General features: G+C 39.4%; 1 protein-coding gene across 4 annotated transcripts in view; it reads right to left on the bottom strand.

Annotated features, from left to right (window-relative positions):
• Arhgap18 (Rho GTPase activating protein 18) overlaps positions 1 to 16,859 on the bottom strand; it is a 205,936-nt gene that overhangs the window by 54,248 nt on the left and 134,829 nt on the right. For all 4 annotated transcript variants that reach the window (XM_051175462.1, XM_051175463.1, XM_051175461.1 and 1 more), the window contains exons 2-5: positions 15,342 to 15,541; positions 11,378 to 11,613; positions 7,225 to 7,288; positions 887 to 1,065 (exon numbers count right to left, since the gene is read on the bottom strand). In XM_051175462.1, coding sequence (XP_051031419.1) covers positions 887 to 1,065; positions 7,225 to 7,288; positions 11,378 to 11,613; positions 15,342 to 15,541 — 679 coding nt within the window. The remainder of the gene's footprint in view (positions 1 to 886; positions 1,066 to 7,224; positions 7,289 to 11,377; positions 11,614 to 15,341; positions 15,542 to 16,859) is intronic.

The following is a 16,859-nucleotide window of genomic DNA, read 5'->3' as shown; positions in this document are numbered from 1 at the left end:
CAGGATGAGAACTAGGACTAATCTAACATAAGTAGTAGGTAAGAAAGTTATTTGCACAGGATGAGAACTAGGAAGCGTCTCCCTTAGCCAACTTGGTGACACCTCTCTTAGCCAACTGGTGGCATAACTTTGCTTTAGAGGCATAGTGGTTTTGGTTCAATGTTTAACTTGTGTCTAATCATTATGAAATGATCAGATTTTTTTTAATGCTATGAACTATTTAAAAAATGTTTTTTAAATACAAAAGCAACAACAACAAGAAAGAGAAATTTCAATTTAAGACACCCAGAAAGAGAAAACAAATGCAACGTATACTCCCTATGCAAATCATAACAGGGTGTGCAGAAGGTAAAAGTCATAAGCATAAGCATAAGTTTCATTGTCTGTTAAATGTTAACTATGACTTTAGAATCTAATTTCTTAAGTCTTAAAACTTTGTTTACTTTTTCTTCATTTTATTTTTTAAAGTTATCTTTGTGTATGGTGTTCTTCCGGCATGTATGTCTGATGCCCACAGACACCAGAAGAGGGAATCAGATTCCCTGGAGCTGGAGTTAAATGATTGTGAGCAGCCATGTTAATGCTGGGAATTGAACCTGGGTCCTCAAAGAGCAACCAGTGCCCCTAATCACTGAGCCATCTCTCCAGCTCCAACTCTGTTTTGAATAGTCCTGAAAAGTCTCGAATACCAAGTGAATATGCACAGTGTATATACAGACAGACAAAGAAAGGAAGGTTAGGAAAATGTTAATTACTTGAATCAACTGTTAATGTCAATGTAATTCTTGCTATGCTATCCTTCCAACTTGTCTGTGGCTTGTAAATTTTAGAAATACAAAGCTCATTCAAAAGGCATTCCTTTAGAGGCATCTGAATGTGTACATACAGGCAGTGAGGCATCATTGCCTTTGATCTTCTGCATCCTCTCCCTGATTAGCTCTTTCTGATTGACAGCTTGCTCGGCAAATGACACCTCCAGGTTGATGTCTGTTTCAGAGGCAGGTGCATCCTCAGGCAACCCTGGGGTCAGCTCCTTGTTGTCAACAGTCCCACTCGATGCCTGGTCTAGGAGATTATAAAAAAAAAAAAAAAAAAAAAAAAAAAAAGACAATTAAACTGCTTGCCTTTTATTTAAAAACTTTCTAATATATTAACAAGACCCATGGGAAGAGTATTCTTTACTCCAGGAAACAATTTACTGTTAATTTAATAACAAAATGTCTACTCCAGGGACTATGCCAGTGGTTCATGGTATAAAAGCCGGGAGGTGGAGGTGACTAGCAAACCTGGGTGCAACTGTGGATTCTTTATGATCACAGTTTTTCGACTGGGTACAAACTCAAAAGCCTACTTGAAGGCATCAAAAGCAGCAGAAATTCCCATAAAGTTTAGTAGACGCTACTGTTGTTTTCTTCTGCACTAAGGAGCTAAATAAAAGCTGAGCATGAGAGGCGAGCTTCATTGTTACCTCTGCCTAGAGCCTTTGCTTTACCTTCCTCAGAGTGGAACACATCCAGGGGCAGACGTCCTCCACACCCTGGAATGTTACCTGTGTACCATGATAAAAAAACTCCACAACAAAAGCTGATGCCAACAACTCCTCGCTACGACAGTCGGATCTGGAGGCACCTGGTACAAGATCTGACAGGCTTACGTACCCATCTATCAAAGAGCATAAAGGTCCCTTCTACCCTTAGTCAAACAAGCTGTGGATATTTGCATCAACATCAAAACTTGGTTTTGGCTTTTTAATTTTGTCTGCGGCTGGTCCTCTAGGAAATAATTAACACTGAAATTTTTTCTTTGATTAAAAACAACAGCTACCAGGATGGAAGAAACGACTTCCAAATTTCCTTGGTGATTTTTTGGCTTTTGCACATCTCACTGTAGAAAAGCTCTGGCATGAACACTGGGATTCTTCTCACTGCTGATGCTTGCTTCACAGTAAGAAGCTGTGAGCTGAAAAAGGAACAAACTGACACGGTGGCCCATGCCTCTGACTCCAGCATTTAGGAGGAAAGAAATTGGGAGTTCAAAGCCATCTTTGACAGCATAGTGAGTGTAAGGCCACAGGGGCTGAGACCTGTCTCCAAAAGCAAAATAGGGTTGGTGAGGTGGCTCAGAGGGTAAAGACATAGCCATACAAGTCTCACAACTTGAGTTCCACCCTTGGGTCCCAAAGTGAAGGAAAGAAATAATTCTTGTTCTCTAGCCTCCATATGTACATAATAGCATGTACATGCCTACACACACACATACACACACAAAATACATATACACAATCATAGTAAGTAAATTTAAATAAATGAATAAGTAAGCTGATACGTGGGCATGGACAGGGTGCATGCCCCTAATCCAAATTGTGAGTTAATTTCTTGACTGAGCAAAATGAAACCTTGTAGCAAAAAAAAATAAAACTAAAACAGCAAAAACAGCACTTCGTATTTTGCCTACTAATATTGCACATTGTGAAACAAAGGGACAGAAGATGAAGTTAGTTTTAAAAATCTAATCAGCACATGTCAGAAATCAGAGGTGTATTATTTAAAGCTTAATTCTCAGAAGTGTTTTTGTCATCCATCATCTTATTATAAAACAAAAACCTTTGTTTCAGTAAAAATAAAGTTAATAATGAAATATGAGTCTAGCCTCATTCATTCCACTGAACAAGCAGTGAGCTTCATGAGCATGTGGCCACAGTCATATGGGGCTCTTAGAGCAACAGGGCCTGGTCTTTGCTTAGTGCTTCTCTATAGCCAAATTGCAACCCACAAAGAGCCTAGATTGGCTTTTTGTACAAAAAGCCAGCTTGCTCTCAGGCAATCTTTCAGTTATGCAAGCAAGCAAGCATGTACCTGTCTGTGTTAAACCCCTAAAGAACAACGAACTGAAAGCTCCATGATGGTGTTATCTGCTCCCATCTATGTTAGATGAGTGTTACTCAACAGTCCCTGACAATTTGAAGTAGAATACTTAATAACTTTTATGATTAATTTTTAAATCATTATCATAAGTGTCAAAAAAAAAGATTAATTTTATTCCCCCCATTAGTTTATATGGTTATATGTTTTGCTGTGAATACATTACTGGTTTCCTAGGAAACAATTCAATGAAAAAAAAATGATTAGCCATTTTGTGTAAATTGGAAGCTACTTTCGGCTGCTAGATGCTGGTGGACAAGAATTTTAAAAACAATTCTCTCCAGTGCTTCTACATCAGTTATAATAATCACACCCTCCCTGTGAATAGCATAAAAATGCTATGTGGAATTCACAACGGAGCCATTCAGAACACATTTAAAACCTACCAATTTCCTCCAGAAAACATGGCAACAAGAACAAAACATACAAAACACACAGACCTCAGTTCAAATGTGAAGTCAAGTTCAGGCAGGGAGGAGAAAGATAAGTGTGTGGGGGGTGGGGTGGGGCAGGGGATGGGTACTGCTAGGAGACAGACAGAAACTGGGCTAACAGGAATGATGAACCACCCTTCTGACCCAGAGAAGTTAAAGGAAGATATTGAGGCAAATTCCTTGCTTGTTAAGTCCACAAGTGCTGTTTCCTTCTGTCTGTCTGTCTGTCTGTCTGTCTGTCTGTCTGTCTCTCTCTCTGTGTGTGCGTGCGTGTGTGTGGGGGGCACTCATGTGTGTGTGTGTGTGTGTGTTTATCTGTTAGTTTGTACAGATGGACTCACAGATGTGTACACATGTATGTGGAGGTTGGAGGAAAACCTCAGATGCCAATCATCCAGCACTGTCACTTTACCCTTGAGACAAGTGGCCTAGGGCCATTGGCAGAGAGCTCAACAAGTGCACTAATCTGGCTAGGCCGCAAACCTAAGAGTCCATCTGTTTAAACTTCCCCCGTGCTGGGACAACAAATATTTTTGCGTGTGGCTTTGTGACATGGTTACCCAAGTCCTCATATACTTACAAGGCAAGCATTTAACTGACTGCATCATCTCTCTAGCCCTTTCTGCTGATTTTGAAGAAGACAATACACTTTGGTTATAGTTACTTTTTAAAAATTGTTCAGCTGTCCAAAATATATAAAAACAACTCTATTTTAAAAACACTTTTCTTCCTCAGTTGGAAGCAGATGCAGGAATCCACAGTTTACCATTGGGCTGAACTCCTGAACTACAATCCAAGTGAGGGAGGTGTGATAATATGAACAAAGGAGTCCAGACCATAATGGGGAACCCACAGAATCAGCTGACCCGAGCTAGTGAGAGATCACTGACTCAGGTCTGCCAAATGTGGAGCTAGCATTAAGACTGTACTAGACTCCTTTAATGTAGATGGCAATGGCTGCATATGGGACAATATATGAGGCCACTGGCAGTGGGTCCAAGATCTAATTCAAGTACACAATCTGACTTATTGGAGACCATTCTATATGGAGAGATACTTTGCTCAGTTTAGACACAGCGATGGAGCAGGGGGAGGTGCCTTGATCTTGCCTCAATGAAATGGTGGGGCAGACTTAGTAAACTTCCTAGGAGAGACTTTACCCTCTCCAGGGAGCTGATGGGAGGTGGGGTGGGGGAAAGTAGAGGGAGAGGGAAGGAATGAGTGAGGGAGAACTAGGATTAGAATGTAAAAAATAAATTAAAAAAAAAGAGCACCTCCATACAATTTCCTGGGATTCTGTAAACCATTTAAGAACTGCTAATCACACATAAAAGACAAAAATAGTGGGGGAAAGTATTTTTCTTCTCTCATGGAAACCGAAACTAAAAATATACAAATCACTATGAAAAGTTTAAATTATAAACATACTCATATATCTAAGTAAATACAAATACTGGGCCTTTCATAGAGTTGTATAATTTTATAAAGAATGAAGAAAGTGAGTTAATGTGAAATATATCAATACTTTCAACATTTAAAGTCTATTACTTTTTAGTTTAAAACTGTCTTTTAAAGGTCATTTTTATTTTATTTGTATTACTGTTTAGTATACACGTCTCTGTATTGCATGCATACAGTGCCCGAGGAGGGTGTTAAATTCCCTGGAACTGATGTGACAGATGGTTATGAGCTGCCTTGTGGGTGTTGGGAACAGGACCAGGGTGCTCTTAACTGCTGAGCCATCTCCCCTGCCCCCAAATATGTCGTCTTGAGTGAAATTAAAAACTCAAATACAGGGAAAACATTTAGATTAGACTGACACTCGTGTTTTGAGATTTTAATCACAACCAGCCTTCCTTTATAAACTCCAGATAATGTTGCCATGCATATACATTATGGCTAAGCTTGATTGTCAACTTAAAGACACTTAGAAAGAGGGAACATGGATGGAAAAAGTTCCTCCATCAGATTGGCCTATGGGCATGTGTGTGGGGAACTTCCTTGATTGCTAATTGATAGAGCTAGGATTCAGCCTACTGTTGGCAGTGCAATCACTTGGCAGGTATCCCAAATTGCATGAGATACATAGCTTCACATGAACCTGGGAGCAAGCCAATGAGCACCACTCCCCAATGGTGTCAGAGTTCCTGCCTTGGCTTCCCTGGATGAAGGGCTGTAATCTATAAGCCAACTCAACTCTTTCCTCCCTCGAGCTGCTTTTGATTAGTGTTTTATCACAGCCACTGCAACAGCAAAACAAAAACTGTTGTCATTTCTTTCTGAACTGTCCAATGTTTTCAAATCACCACTAGTTTGCTGATAAGCAAGAGTAGGGAATCCCCAAAATAGATACAGCAGCAGTAGCTACCTGGGCACTTGACTGGCTATGCGCAGTCTCCTGGTACTCTGCCTGGCAGCTTGATTCCTACTGCTCAGCCTTCCAGCAGAAACAGATGTAAATCAAGCCACAAGTTTGTCACATCCCCCTTGCCTACTGTAAGCTCAGTCTGAAAGTGCTCATATAATGGACTTGCCACACAGAACCTTTGTTGACACAGCCAACATTATGATCTCGAGCAAGAGAGGACAACATGAAGAAAGGACAATGTTTTCCTCGATATCTGTTAAACAACCGGCGGCAGTCCTCTTCAAAGCCCAAAGCATATTGACACTGGCACAAAAGAATCGTCTGTCTCTCTGAGGACCCAGCTCTCCAGCAGGCTAGGGCTGGCAGGCACAGCCAGCCTGCTTGCCACCTCAGTGTCTGCTGGCACACAGACAGGGGGAAATACCCAACAGTTCATTCTGACACAACATGTAGCTACAGAGGCCTCCATAGAAGAGGAAGAAAACAGTGTTCTTATAGGGTATGTGTGTGTGTGTTCCTGAATACATGCACACTCAGTCTCATGATGTCCGTGTGTGTATTGCATCCCTTCATATTTTTAAGCAGGGGTACAAGTGAAGTATTGAGAAAATTCTGACAAAGCAAAGATGATATATGCTCTCAGATTTCTAAAACCTCCCGTACAACCTTGTCCTAATGAATGATTTCTAGAAGAAAGTTGGGTATGCTTCCCAGTCCTTTGGTTTATCTGACAGCCACTCCACAACTCTGCTATTTCCAAGCCCAAGGCACCACTACCATGCACAAATGCCTCAGATGCTAAGGCTTGAGAACATAATAAACACACTAGTCATCTATGTCAGTATTTCTTAAGTAACTAGAGGATTACTTTTTAAAAGCTTCAATCTAGGGCCTCAGCTAAGACATTAACCTTTTTCTTGGTGATATTTAATAGAATCTTCATACTCATTTTCTTCTAGACACTGAATTTCTAATCCATCCCTGAATAAATGTTTAATGTGAAAATGCATGAGAAAGAGAATTATAATCAATTTTAAAAAATCTTTTTTCTTAAAGGTTTCTCTAAAATTCCTGAAAAATGAAACCATTTATTGATTTGGAGCTTATGATTCACGAGCAAGGCACTAACTCCACATCCTGGATGTATGGTCTTGGGAACATATAGCTTCGAAGTCTAACCCTGAGTTCTCTCATCTGTAAAACGGATTGAGAGCAGAACCTACCAGGTGGAATTCTTGAGTGTACTGAATAAAGCAAAATGCTCTGCATGCTATCTTGGATATGATAAACAGGAAGATGCATATATAAGTTTGGATCATATGGGAATACACATAAAAATGATAAAGGGCCAACCCTGAATTCAGAACCACACATTTATCTATGCTAACCTTACATTGGTATTTTAATAGCAGTTGCTTAGTAGGATGGAGGCAATGTGTTGGAGTTACAGCTGCTTATTATAGTAATCAAAGGGAACAATCAAGAGCACAGGTCCACATACCATCTTTTCCTTGGCATTTATTTTCTTTCGTTCTGGCTGAGAGCGATTCTGAGCCACCTGGAGACTAAACACAGAAAAGGAACCATTTAGTCCTCTGCAACTCACAACTAGAGAAAATACTGTTGTAAATAATCCCATTATAACCTTCAGAGAATGAGAAATGCACTCAAAACTGATCCAAGTCACAGTGAGGGAAAGTTGCCATGGTTATAATCAATAGACAATTATCCAGCAAGTAAGTGTATGTTTACTCATAACAGTGAGACATATACCAAGTACATTTGGGAACATCGGAGATGTCAAGAATGTCCCTGTCATCTGAAACACCACTATCTAGATGAAGGGGAAATGTTAGCAAAGTCCAGGGATAAATGGATATATGTTGTTTACTCACACACTATGACACAGTATTTAACAACAACTACAAAAGAAAATAAAGTCAAAAATCATGCTTCTACATGAATAAACTCTGAAAATATTATGCAATATCAAAAAAATAGTCACAAAGATCCATATATGTTAGGATTCCATGTATAGGAAAGTCAAGAACAGTCAAATCACACAGACTTGAAGATACTTGTTTGCCTGGGTATTCAGGAGAATATAAGGAGTAATTACTGATGGATATGACTTTTCTATGTGAAGCATAATAAAATGTGTTATAGTTGATTATGATGATAGAGAAATCATTAGATTATTGTTATTGATTTTAAAATAATTTTATAAATGCACACATGCATATATTTTGATTATATTCAATACCCCCATGACCATCTCTTATTCCCTCTCACTTTCATCGGATACCTTCTTGTCCCAAACAAGTACCCTCCTACTTTGTGTTTATTTTGGGGTGGGGGATCTACAACGTTTTATTAAGGTCTCTTGCATAAGCATTGGCGTGGCCTTATTTACTGGACCAATGGCTGCTTACTGGTGACTACACCAGTGAAGTAAACAATTCTCCATATTTTTGTTCTTGTTGTTGATACAGTTTTTCACTCTGTTGCTAGGCCAGCATCACACAAGCAATCATTGCCAGATTGTGTATTATGCTTTAATCAGTGATCATACGATATGTGAATTTCACTTATGTCTGGAATCCCAGAACTCTGGAGACTGTGGCAGTTGGAGTCTCATGAGTTTGAGACCATGTTCACCGATATGTATTCAAGGCTAGGATGGGCTGTGGGGTGAGACCTTGTAGATAGATAGATAGATGGCAATCTTAAGAATGAGATAGCTCAAGGACTAATATGCTTGTCATACAAACATGAAGACTTAAATCTACACCCCAACATCCATGTGAACACCTCAGTGGGGCTATAGGCATCTGGTAGAGACAAGTGGATTCTTAAAGCTTTCTGGTCAGCCATTGTCACTAAACTGGTTTAGCTGTGAGTTCAGTGAAGGAGTCTACATCATCAGCAACAACAACAAATACAGTGAAGAAAGATTGAGGAAGACACTCAGTGTTGACCTCTGACTTCCATACACATGTGCACACACCATATGCACTAGTATGCACACACAAAATAAGTTGTTTAAAGAAGAAATGGGAGATAAATTAAACCAACTGCTAGACTTGCGATAGGCATTGATATATTGAAAAGAATTCTTTTCTTTTTACAAAGGGAGTGGTGCCATGAGCCACGACACCTATAAGTTAGTCCTTCAGGGGTTGATGAACATGGTGAGCCAGGACTCACTCCACCCATGTCAGATAGCAATTCTTTCCAGGTAAGGCTCTAGGAGGGTTGGGTAAGGGAGTCTCGGCCGACCATACAAAGAGACCGATTTGAATGCATTATTTTCGATAATCACTCTACTGGATTCCAACTCACCATTTGGAAAAAGAAACTTATTGTGGTTTAATAAGGATCAGGATAAACAAATAGGCCGAATAGATGTTTATTCAGGGAGAAATAACTTACAACCTAGACAGATGAACACCAGGAAATTCAACCCGATCCTCTCCTGTCCTGTCCGACAACCGGATCTGATCCTCTCCTGTCTGAGTCACACCAGAAAGAGAGCGCCTTTCCTGGCCCCCTCCCACCTCCTTCCACAGGTCACTCCGCCCATGGCTCCACCCCCCCCCCAATGGGCATGGTCAGTGCTACAGAACTATCTCACTACAGAAACCCTCTCAACACAATTAACCTCAAGCTGTTACCCACAAAGCACCCTTCTCCCCACCTATAGTTTTACAAAAATCACTAAGGCTGGTGCCAAGAAGTCATTTACCTACAAGTTAGAGGCCCAGAACAATAAAAGAAGAAAAGCAAGTCACACAGTCACAGAAGTGACACCAAGTAACAACACTGTCCTCAAGACTGTTAGGAATCCCACACCATATATTCACTAAGGTTCAGCTCATTGACCACTCCTGCTTTTCATTTCCTCGGAGTTTTCTAGGTGGGCAGGGCCAGAGAGGAAGTGATGCTTTTTAATTAGGAAGGAAATATCACATTGCATAGCCTTACCATTCATTTTTCTATAATTGAAACCTAGTCCATACTTCAGCATTGGTAGATGTCCCAAATAACCACTGGCTAGCAAAGCAAGCAACTTATACAAGTGCCTGAAGCAATTTAGTGATGTTGAATTCCTGTAAATGGGCCACATTTGATCCACAGTTGACCATGCAAGCAGAATAATAGTCTGTAACTGGAAGGATTTTTTGCAGAAGAATGAAATGGTCGCAAAAAGTAAAGGCTCTCTATGTAACAACAATCCCCAGAACAGTGCCTTAAATATAAACTCTCCTCTTCCACTTTTTATGAAGAATCATGAAAATTTTATTGCCCTTTGCTTATACAATAAATGGATTGTCAAATTCAGATTGCTTAGCATCAGAGTCATGTTTGGAAGTGAAAATACAGCAGAAGAGAGAACACTTTAAAGTCAGACAAAATTGGGTTTAGCATCTACGGGACATTGAGCAAGTTACTTAAAGTCTATGAACCTGAGACATAGGATGGAAATAATAACACCTCACTCATAAGACAGCTGTGTGGATTCAATGAGATAAAGCAGGTGAAGCAGTTAGCTCAGTAGCTGTGGCAGCAATTACTACTGCTAATGTTGTCATTATAATCATTATTCAAGAATCCTTTTGTTACCCTCCCAGTGACTTCACTGAGTTTTCTAAATCAGAGCTGATAGGGCCAGAAGGCAAATTTTCTGTGTTCATAAAACCACTATTTAGTTCAGCTGACTTTTTCTTGTTGGGAGCAAGACTTTCATAAGTATGATCATTTCAATCCAATGCAAACTCCTTATTTCCTTATAGATGAGCCATGGATGACCTATCAACCAGCTGTTCTGCACAGCACTGTTCAGGAACACAGAGGTCTACTAGTTCTACCATCTCGCTAAAATCTCTTCATTTGCCAGTCTTTTGTTTCTACCCGAATCCAGCATCTTCCATGAAAACACTAACCATCTGGGTTTGTGTTAACGCAAATCTATAGGCAATGGAAGGTGCCTAGAGTCAGACCCAAAGAGCCCTTCACATCTCAAGGTCCCAACTGCATTCGTAGTTCAGGTGCCATCACTTTCCTCATAGTCCACTTCCACCCATCCTTGAGGGGGTGGCAAATTAAAAGCTTTCTTCACGCAGTAATAGATAAGGACCAGAAGGTGGTGATGCTTGCCTTTATTCCAGCCCTCAGGAGGCAGAGGCAGAGGGATCTCTGTGAGTTAGAGGCCAGCCTGGTCTACAGAATGATTTCCAGGACAACCAGGGCTACACAAAGAAACCCTGTCTTGAAAAGACAAAAAGAAAGATAAGGAATAACTCCCCCATCTCACCACCCTCAACCCCACCTCTGCCTTTTTTATCAGAAACAACTGGCAGGGAGGCTGTGTAGGCCTTCTCCACCACCCTGTCACACCCAGTGCTGTGACAGGCACATCTAAATGCTCCCAGGACTCCATCCTGCCTAGCACAGGATCATCACACTGAGTTTGAACTGTGTCTCACTTCTCAAATGGCAAACCTCAAGGCTATTGCTTCACTGCCAACACGGTGCTTTGACCCTGGGTAGCCCACAGTTGCGCATTGAGTTTGTGGTGATCTGAAAGAACTAGATTGGTCCAGATGCGTCTAAGCGTTTCATCCTCTGCCTTCATTATCAGTAAGGAATCTTACTTTTTCTTGTGCTTCACTCTGTTGAGCAAATATATCTCTGACGTCAGGAATGTGGTGCTGTTTGTTTTTCTTCCTCATGGTCTGGGAGACTGTTTCTACCCGTTTCTGAACAGCTGCTGCCTGAGTCCGGGTCAGTGTGGCTAAAAACACCATACTTTCCTGGGGGTCATCGGCAGACTCTCCAAAGAGATTGGACAACCCAGCCTCCTTAAGCCACTCTTCTTCCAGTTCTCCCTCTAAAAGAGTTTGGAAAAAGAAAGAAAGAGATCATTTTGAAATCACGAAGTATAAAAAGGTGCATGTTTTCAGACGCCCAGAAACCCTGACTGAAATGTTCTTTTTATAACCGAGCCGGTGCAGAGAGTCATTATCTGAGACTTGGACAGCTGCCATCCACTCTGGCCAAAGCGATAGCAAATTTTGGGTCAATTTCATATATACTTAATTAAAATTTTTTAAATTGCTTCACATGTAATTAACCTACACAACTTTCTGCATATTAACTAAGGAGGTGGCACAGCATTCCTTCTAGAGGCAAGCGAGCCGTGAAGAGAGAACTTGCTCCGGCGTGTGGCGCAGGAAGTTGGTGCTGCGAACACACAGGCAGGCCTCGTTTCTTGGCTTACATTCAAGGCTATCTTGGAGCCCAACACTAATCTCAAAAGGGTTTATTTTCTCAGTTCTCTGTAGCTTGTGAGGCATATGGCAAGGTAGCTAGGAAAACAAAATATATGGGCATTGGGGAACTATTTAATTTCAAGTTAAATTTTCTATTTTTTCTCAAATAAGTACATCAGAAAATATAGATATTTAAGAATTATTAAAAAGCACATTACTTTCAGCAGCAACAACAAAAGAGTTTGTATGAAAACTAATTAGATCAATTAAAAACACAGAAAGTAGGGATTCGGCTGTGGTTCATTCTATATCTGTGGTAGCTACATCTGAATAGCCAACTAATCTGGATTGATAAAAAGCAAATGGGCCTAAATGGGCCTAAACTAAACATGGTATGAACAATTTTCTTCTTTCCTACTCCGCTACCGCACCCAACCCCACCCCCAGGCAGGGTTTCTCTGTGTAGCCCTAGCCATCCTGGAACTCACTCTCTAGTCCAGGCTGGCCTCGAACTCACAGAGATCCAGCTGCCTCTGCCTCTCAAGTGCTAGGATTAAGGATGAGCACCACCACTGTCTAGTTTTGTTTTGTTTTTTTGTTTGTTTGTTTGTTTTTTAATGACAGGTTTCACTACATAGCTCAAGCAGGCTCTAAATTTTTGATCTTTGATCTCCTACAGCAAACTCCTTCATGCCCTACCAGGCCTGACCATAGACCTTTCATTTCTTGCCATTCCCTAAACACAATATAGTATCAAATAGTACTTTATGTAGTATCATGTACTATAAATAACACAGAGCTGATTTAAATACACAGGGGTATGTAAACAGGTTTACACAGATTCTATGCCTCTAGAAAAGACATTTCAGTGTCTGTGGATTTTTGGTGTTCTGGAAATCCTGGAACCAATCATTCCTAGACACCAAAAGATGCTGTATTTTAAGACCCAATGAAGCTTGTAGAAAAACAGATGGAAAACTACAATAGAGTCACTTCAAGCACCGTGTTTATAGAGAGAAATAAAAAAGTAATGACAGGTCACAAAAGACATAAGAGTCTGTAACCCATTTCAGAAGCTTGACAGCTATGTCATTTTGAACAAGTCAGCCTGAAGCTAATTCTGCTTTTTCCTCTATAAACTAAATGAGGGCCACCAGAGGTACTTCATGACTAAAGGTCAGGACACTGTGCAAATATTATCATCTGTATCACTAGTGTCTGGTTTCTGTCCTTCTATACCACAGCAACTCAAGAAAAACAACCAGCCATTGTCATTACTGCTCAATAGATAAAACACACTATAGGTGAATAAACCCAGAGTGCTTGGGGGCAGGGGCATGGGGTTTGACACATCATGACAAGGAAAACAAGATGATTATAGTCATTTAGTGAATTAAAAATAGAAGAAAAACTCAAACTATTTAAAATCTAGGAAAAACCTGGCATGGGTATCTCACACCTTTAATCTCAGCACAAGAGGCAGAGGCAGAGGCAGGTGGATCTCTGTGAGTGGGAGGCTAGCCTGCTCTACATAGTGAGTTCAAGAACAGTCAGGGATGATAATAATAATAATAATTAATAATACCATGGGAGAAAAATATGACTCTATAGAATTATGCCCATTTTCCTTCCTCATCTGTGAGTCAATTTAACTTTGAACATTTCTCAAATAGCCACAGGCACAGTCCTGTACCTAAGACTTAAATGTGGTTTTCCCTAGCATGTTGTTTCCTACCAAGCAACTGGTAAGTTGCTTCTGTCTTGAAACACAGACTAAGAGATGGTATTTTTTTTTTAATTACTACAAATAAGAGAGGTTTGGGTCATAATGTATTTAGAAAAGAATGGGAGGAAATTAAATGAGAAATCAGATTAGCTGAGTATGACTTTCTTTTATCAATCTGAAAAATATTAAATTGAGAAAAGTCTCCAGGCCTGGTACAGTGACACACACCTATGATCTCAGCTCTTACAAGACTGGTGCAGGACAATTACAAGTTCAAGATAATCCTGGTCTACATAGTGAGACCCTAATCCTATTCAAAGAGAGAACTAAAGTCAGGCCCCAGATTATGATTGGTAGGTTTTGAGGTTTTTTGGGGTTGTATTTGTTTATTTGTTTTTCGAGACAGGGTTTCTCTGTATTGCTTTGGAGCCTGTCCTGGAACTAATTCTGTAGACCAGGCTGGCCTTGAACTCACAGAGATCTGTCTGCCTCTGCCTCCAGAGTGCTAGGATGTTGGGATTAAAAGCATGGGCTACCAACTCCAAGTTTAGTAAATATTTTGTGGGCATTTTTAAAGCAACATTGTAGCAAAGGAGAAAACCCTATTTATAGTTACTTTGTAGTTCAATAGGCAGTAAGTTTGGGATGTCTGTACTAGTAGATCACAGATTTTGGCATTTATACATCCACTGGTATACCAAAATATACAAAAAAGATTATGGATAGCATAGAAAGTCACCCTTTTAATGACAAAATCTGGCATCACAAATAAGGTGACTTCTTTCATTTTAAAATATTAAAAAATTAGAAATAATTAAGAAAAATATTTTAAAAGTGAGTTATTGCATGTTTCCTCCACAATATCAAGTATAGTAGTGAACTGTATATAAAATACCATTGGGAAGTAATGTAAGAAAAAATAACAAAACAAAACAATACTGGAAAGAAGTGACTAAGGGAGCTGAAATGCTAATGTTGTCTTTTACCATCCAAATATGAACACTCCTATCAACAAAGCATGCTTTGTTGCTTCCAATTTGGATACTGTGCTGAATTGATACAGGACGAGGTCTACCAGAGGTCTAAACCCCACCCTCATGGGTTGCTTATGTACTTGTGTGATGTAGAAATGTTTTATCTAGAAACAAGACAAATACCCTCAAATGCTCAAAAGATAACCATATATGGGAAAATAGAATGAACTTATTTGTTCTTTCTCAAGGCAGGAAGAACTACACCAACTAAGTCTGAGTTAGAAGGAAACAGAGTGCAAACCAACATAGTTCTAACAAACCCAATTACTTAACAAATGGAAAAACAGAAACACTGCTAAGTGGGGAGCTCGCCATCAAAATCCACACTTCTTGGAGACCAAATAGCCGTGGTGCTAGTATGTTATGGAAGGAATTAAAGTCAGTATGGATGATTTTAAACAGCAAGTCTAAACTCAATGAATCTCTAACAGAATGGGCTTAACCATCATCATAAAGAGAGTTTGCTCCCTCTTGTACCTGGTAACTGGACTCATCTCTGTTACAGTCTAGTAACCTTCAAGTTCTTTTTCTTTCTAGACACCCATTTTCCACTAAGATGTACATGTTTTGTCCACTTAGTCATTACCATCAGGCTCTTTGACAACAACAGCCTCCTGACTTTCTTGGCGATTTTCGTTAGACTTCTTGATATTTTCTAGTTCCGTCCAATAGTCCTCCATCGAAACTTCGTTCAAAGAATCCTGGGAACTCGATCGATTAAAGGGAGGCTTCTCTGTACCTTTGGCAGAGCTTTCTTGGATCATGGTGTATTGGCCATATCTGCGACTGAAATACAGAACAAACAAGGTTCATTTTAGTGTGAGAAACTAGCACCATTGCCAAAGCAACATAGCACTGAGCTGGGAAACCTAGAAGCTACTTAAGTTCACCACTGTTTCATTAACTCAGGTGCATTGTGGTTGGTAATGTCAAAAGGGAAACAATTTGATGATTCATCTGAGTTTGGGCTCTACAGAAAAGAATGACAAAGAATTAAGGAGCAACTACTAACTTACCCTTTCACGTAGTAAATTCATTTAAACCTGAAATTTTATATTTAGAAAGCAATAGAGTGAACCTAGATTACTGGCTAGTCACAAATAAATATGGAACAAATCTTATATAATATACAATTTTTATCAATTACATGTATATACCAAACTCAATCAATGTATAGCAAATCACTCCCACCGGTGAATAAAGTGAATTTCAATTTCTATCTTATTTTTGATGCTGAAATACACAGAAGTTAATCTGTGAAATTTTCTGCTCTACTCTACTGAGGAAATCACTTTAAAACTTATACATGGATTTTTGGTTTATACCTAATAACTTATAACATGGTTAAACACTCAATTACTGGAAATGCTGAATAACTTGAGATTGCCTCAGATATTTCTTGTTATTTATGAAGAAAAAGAAAAATTGAATGAGACTTATTTTCATTACATTTACTTGTTATGGGCAGAAGAGGTCTCATGAGTCATGGAGAGTATGTAAGTCAAGAATCAGTTCTCTCTTTCAATGGTGTATGTCCCATGGACTGAACTCTGGTCATAGGCTTGGCAGCAAGGGCCTTTACCTGTTGACTGTTTTATCAGCCCTTGAATGAGATTTTTATGACTTCAAGTAAACTAGTTTTCATGATACTCATATCCCACCTACTTCTGAAATTGATTTATGAGACTATACAGTAAATAACCTATATAAAATAGAAAGTTTTATTTTTTATTATTTACAGACAGAAAGAAAACAGCACTTAAGTACCTTAAAGAGGTATATTTTCATCTCTGGTGTCTTTGCTTCATATAAAATACTTTTCTGTTTAAAGAGTACAATTTGAATGGGGATAATAATTGGTAGAGGAGTTTTATTATTCTAATTTCAAAATGCTTTTCTATCTCCCGAAGACTATTAAGAAGCAATACTTGCTAGACTGATTTTATTTCCTGTCCATATCAAAAATAAAGAGAAAGATGATATAAAATTCTTTAATATTCCACAAATGATATTCTCATATTCAAGCTGTTCTTTCTGATATTTAAAGGAGTAGGATCTTAACACTGTGTGAGGGAGCGGGTCCGTACACTCTAGCAAATCTATC

Source organism: Phodopus roborovskii, unplaced genomic scaffold (assembly GCF_943737965.1).
Source record: "Phodopus roborovskii unplaced genomic scaffold, PHOROB, whole genome shotgun sequence".
Classification (NCBI taxonomy): Eukaryota; Metazoa; Chordata; class Mammalia; order Rodentia; family Cricetidae; genus Phodopus; species Phodopus roborovskii.
The sequence above is the reverse complement of the archived record's forward strand: the minus strand, read 5'-3'. Positions and strand labels throughout refer to the sequence as shown.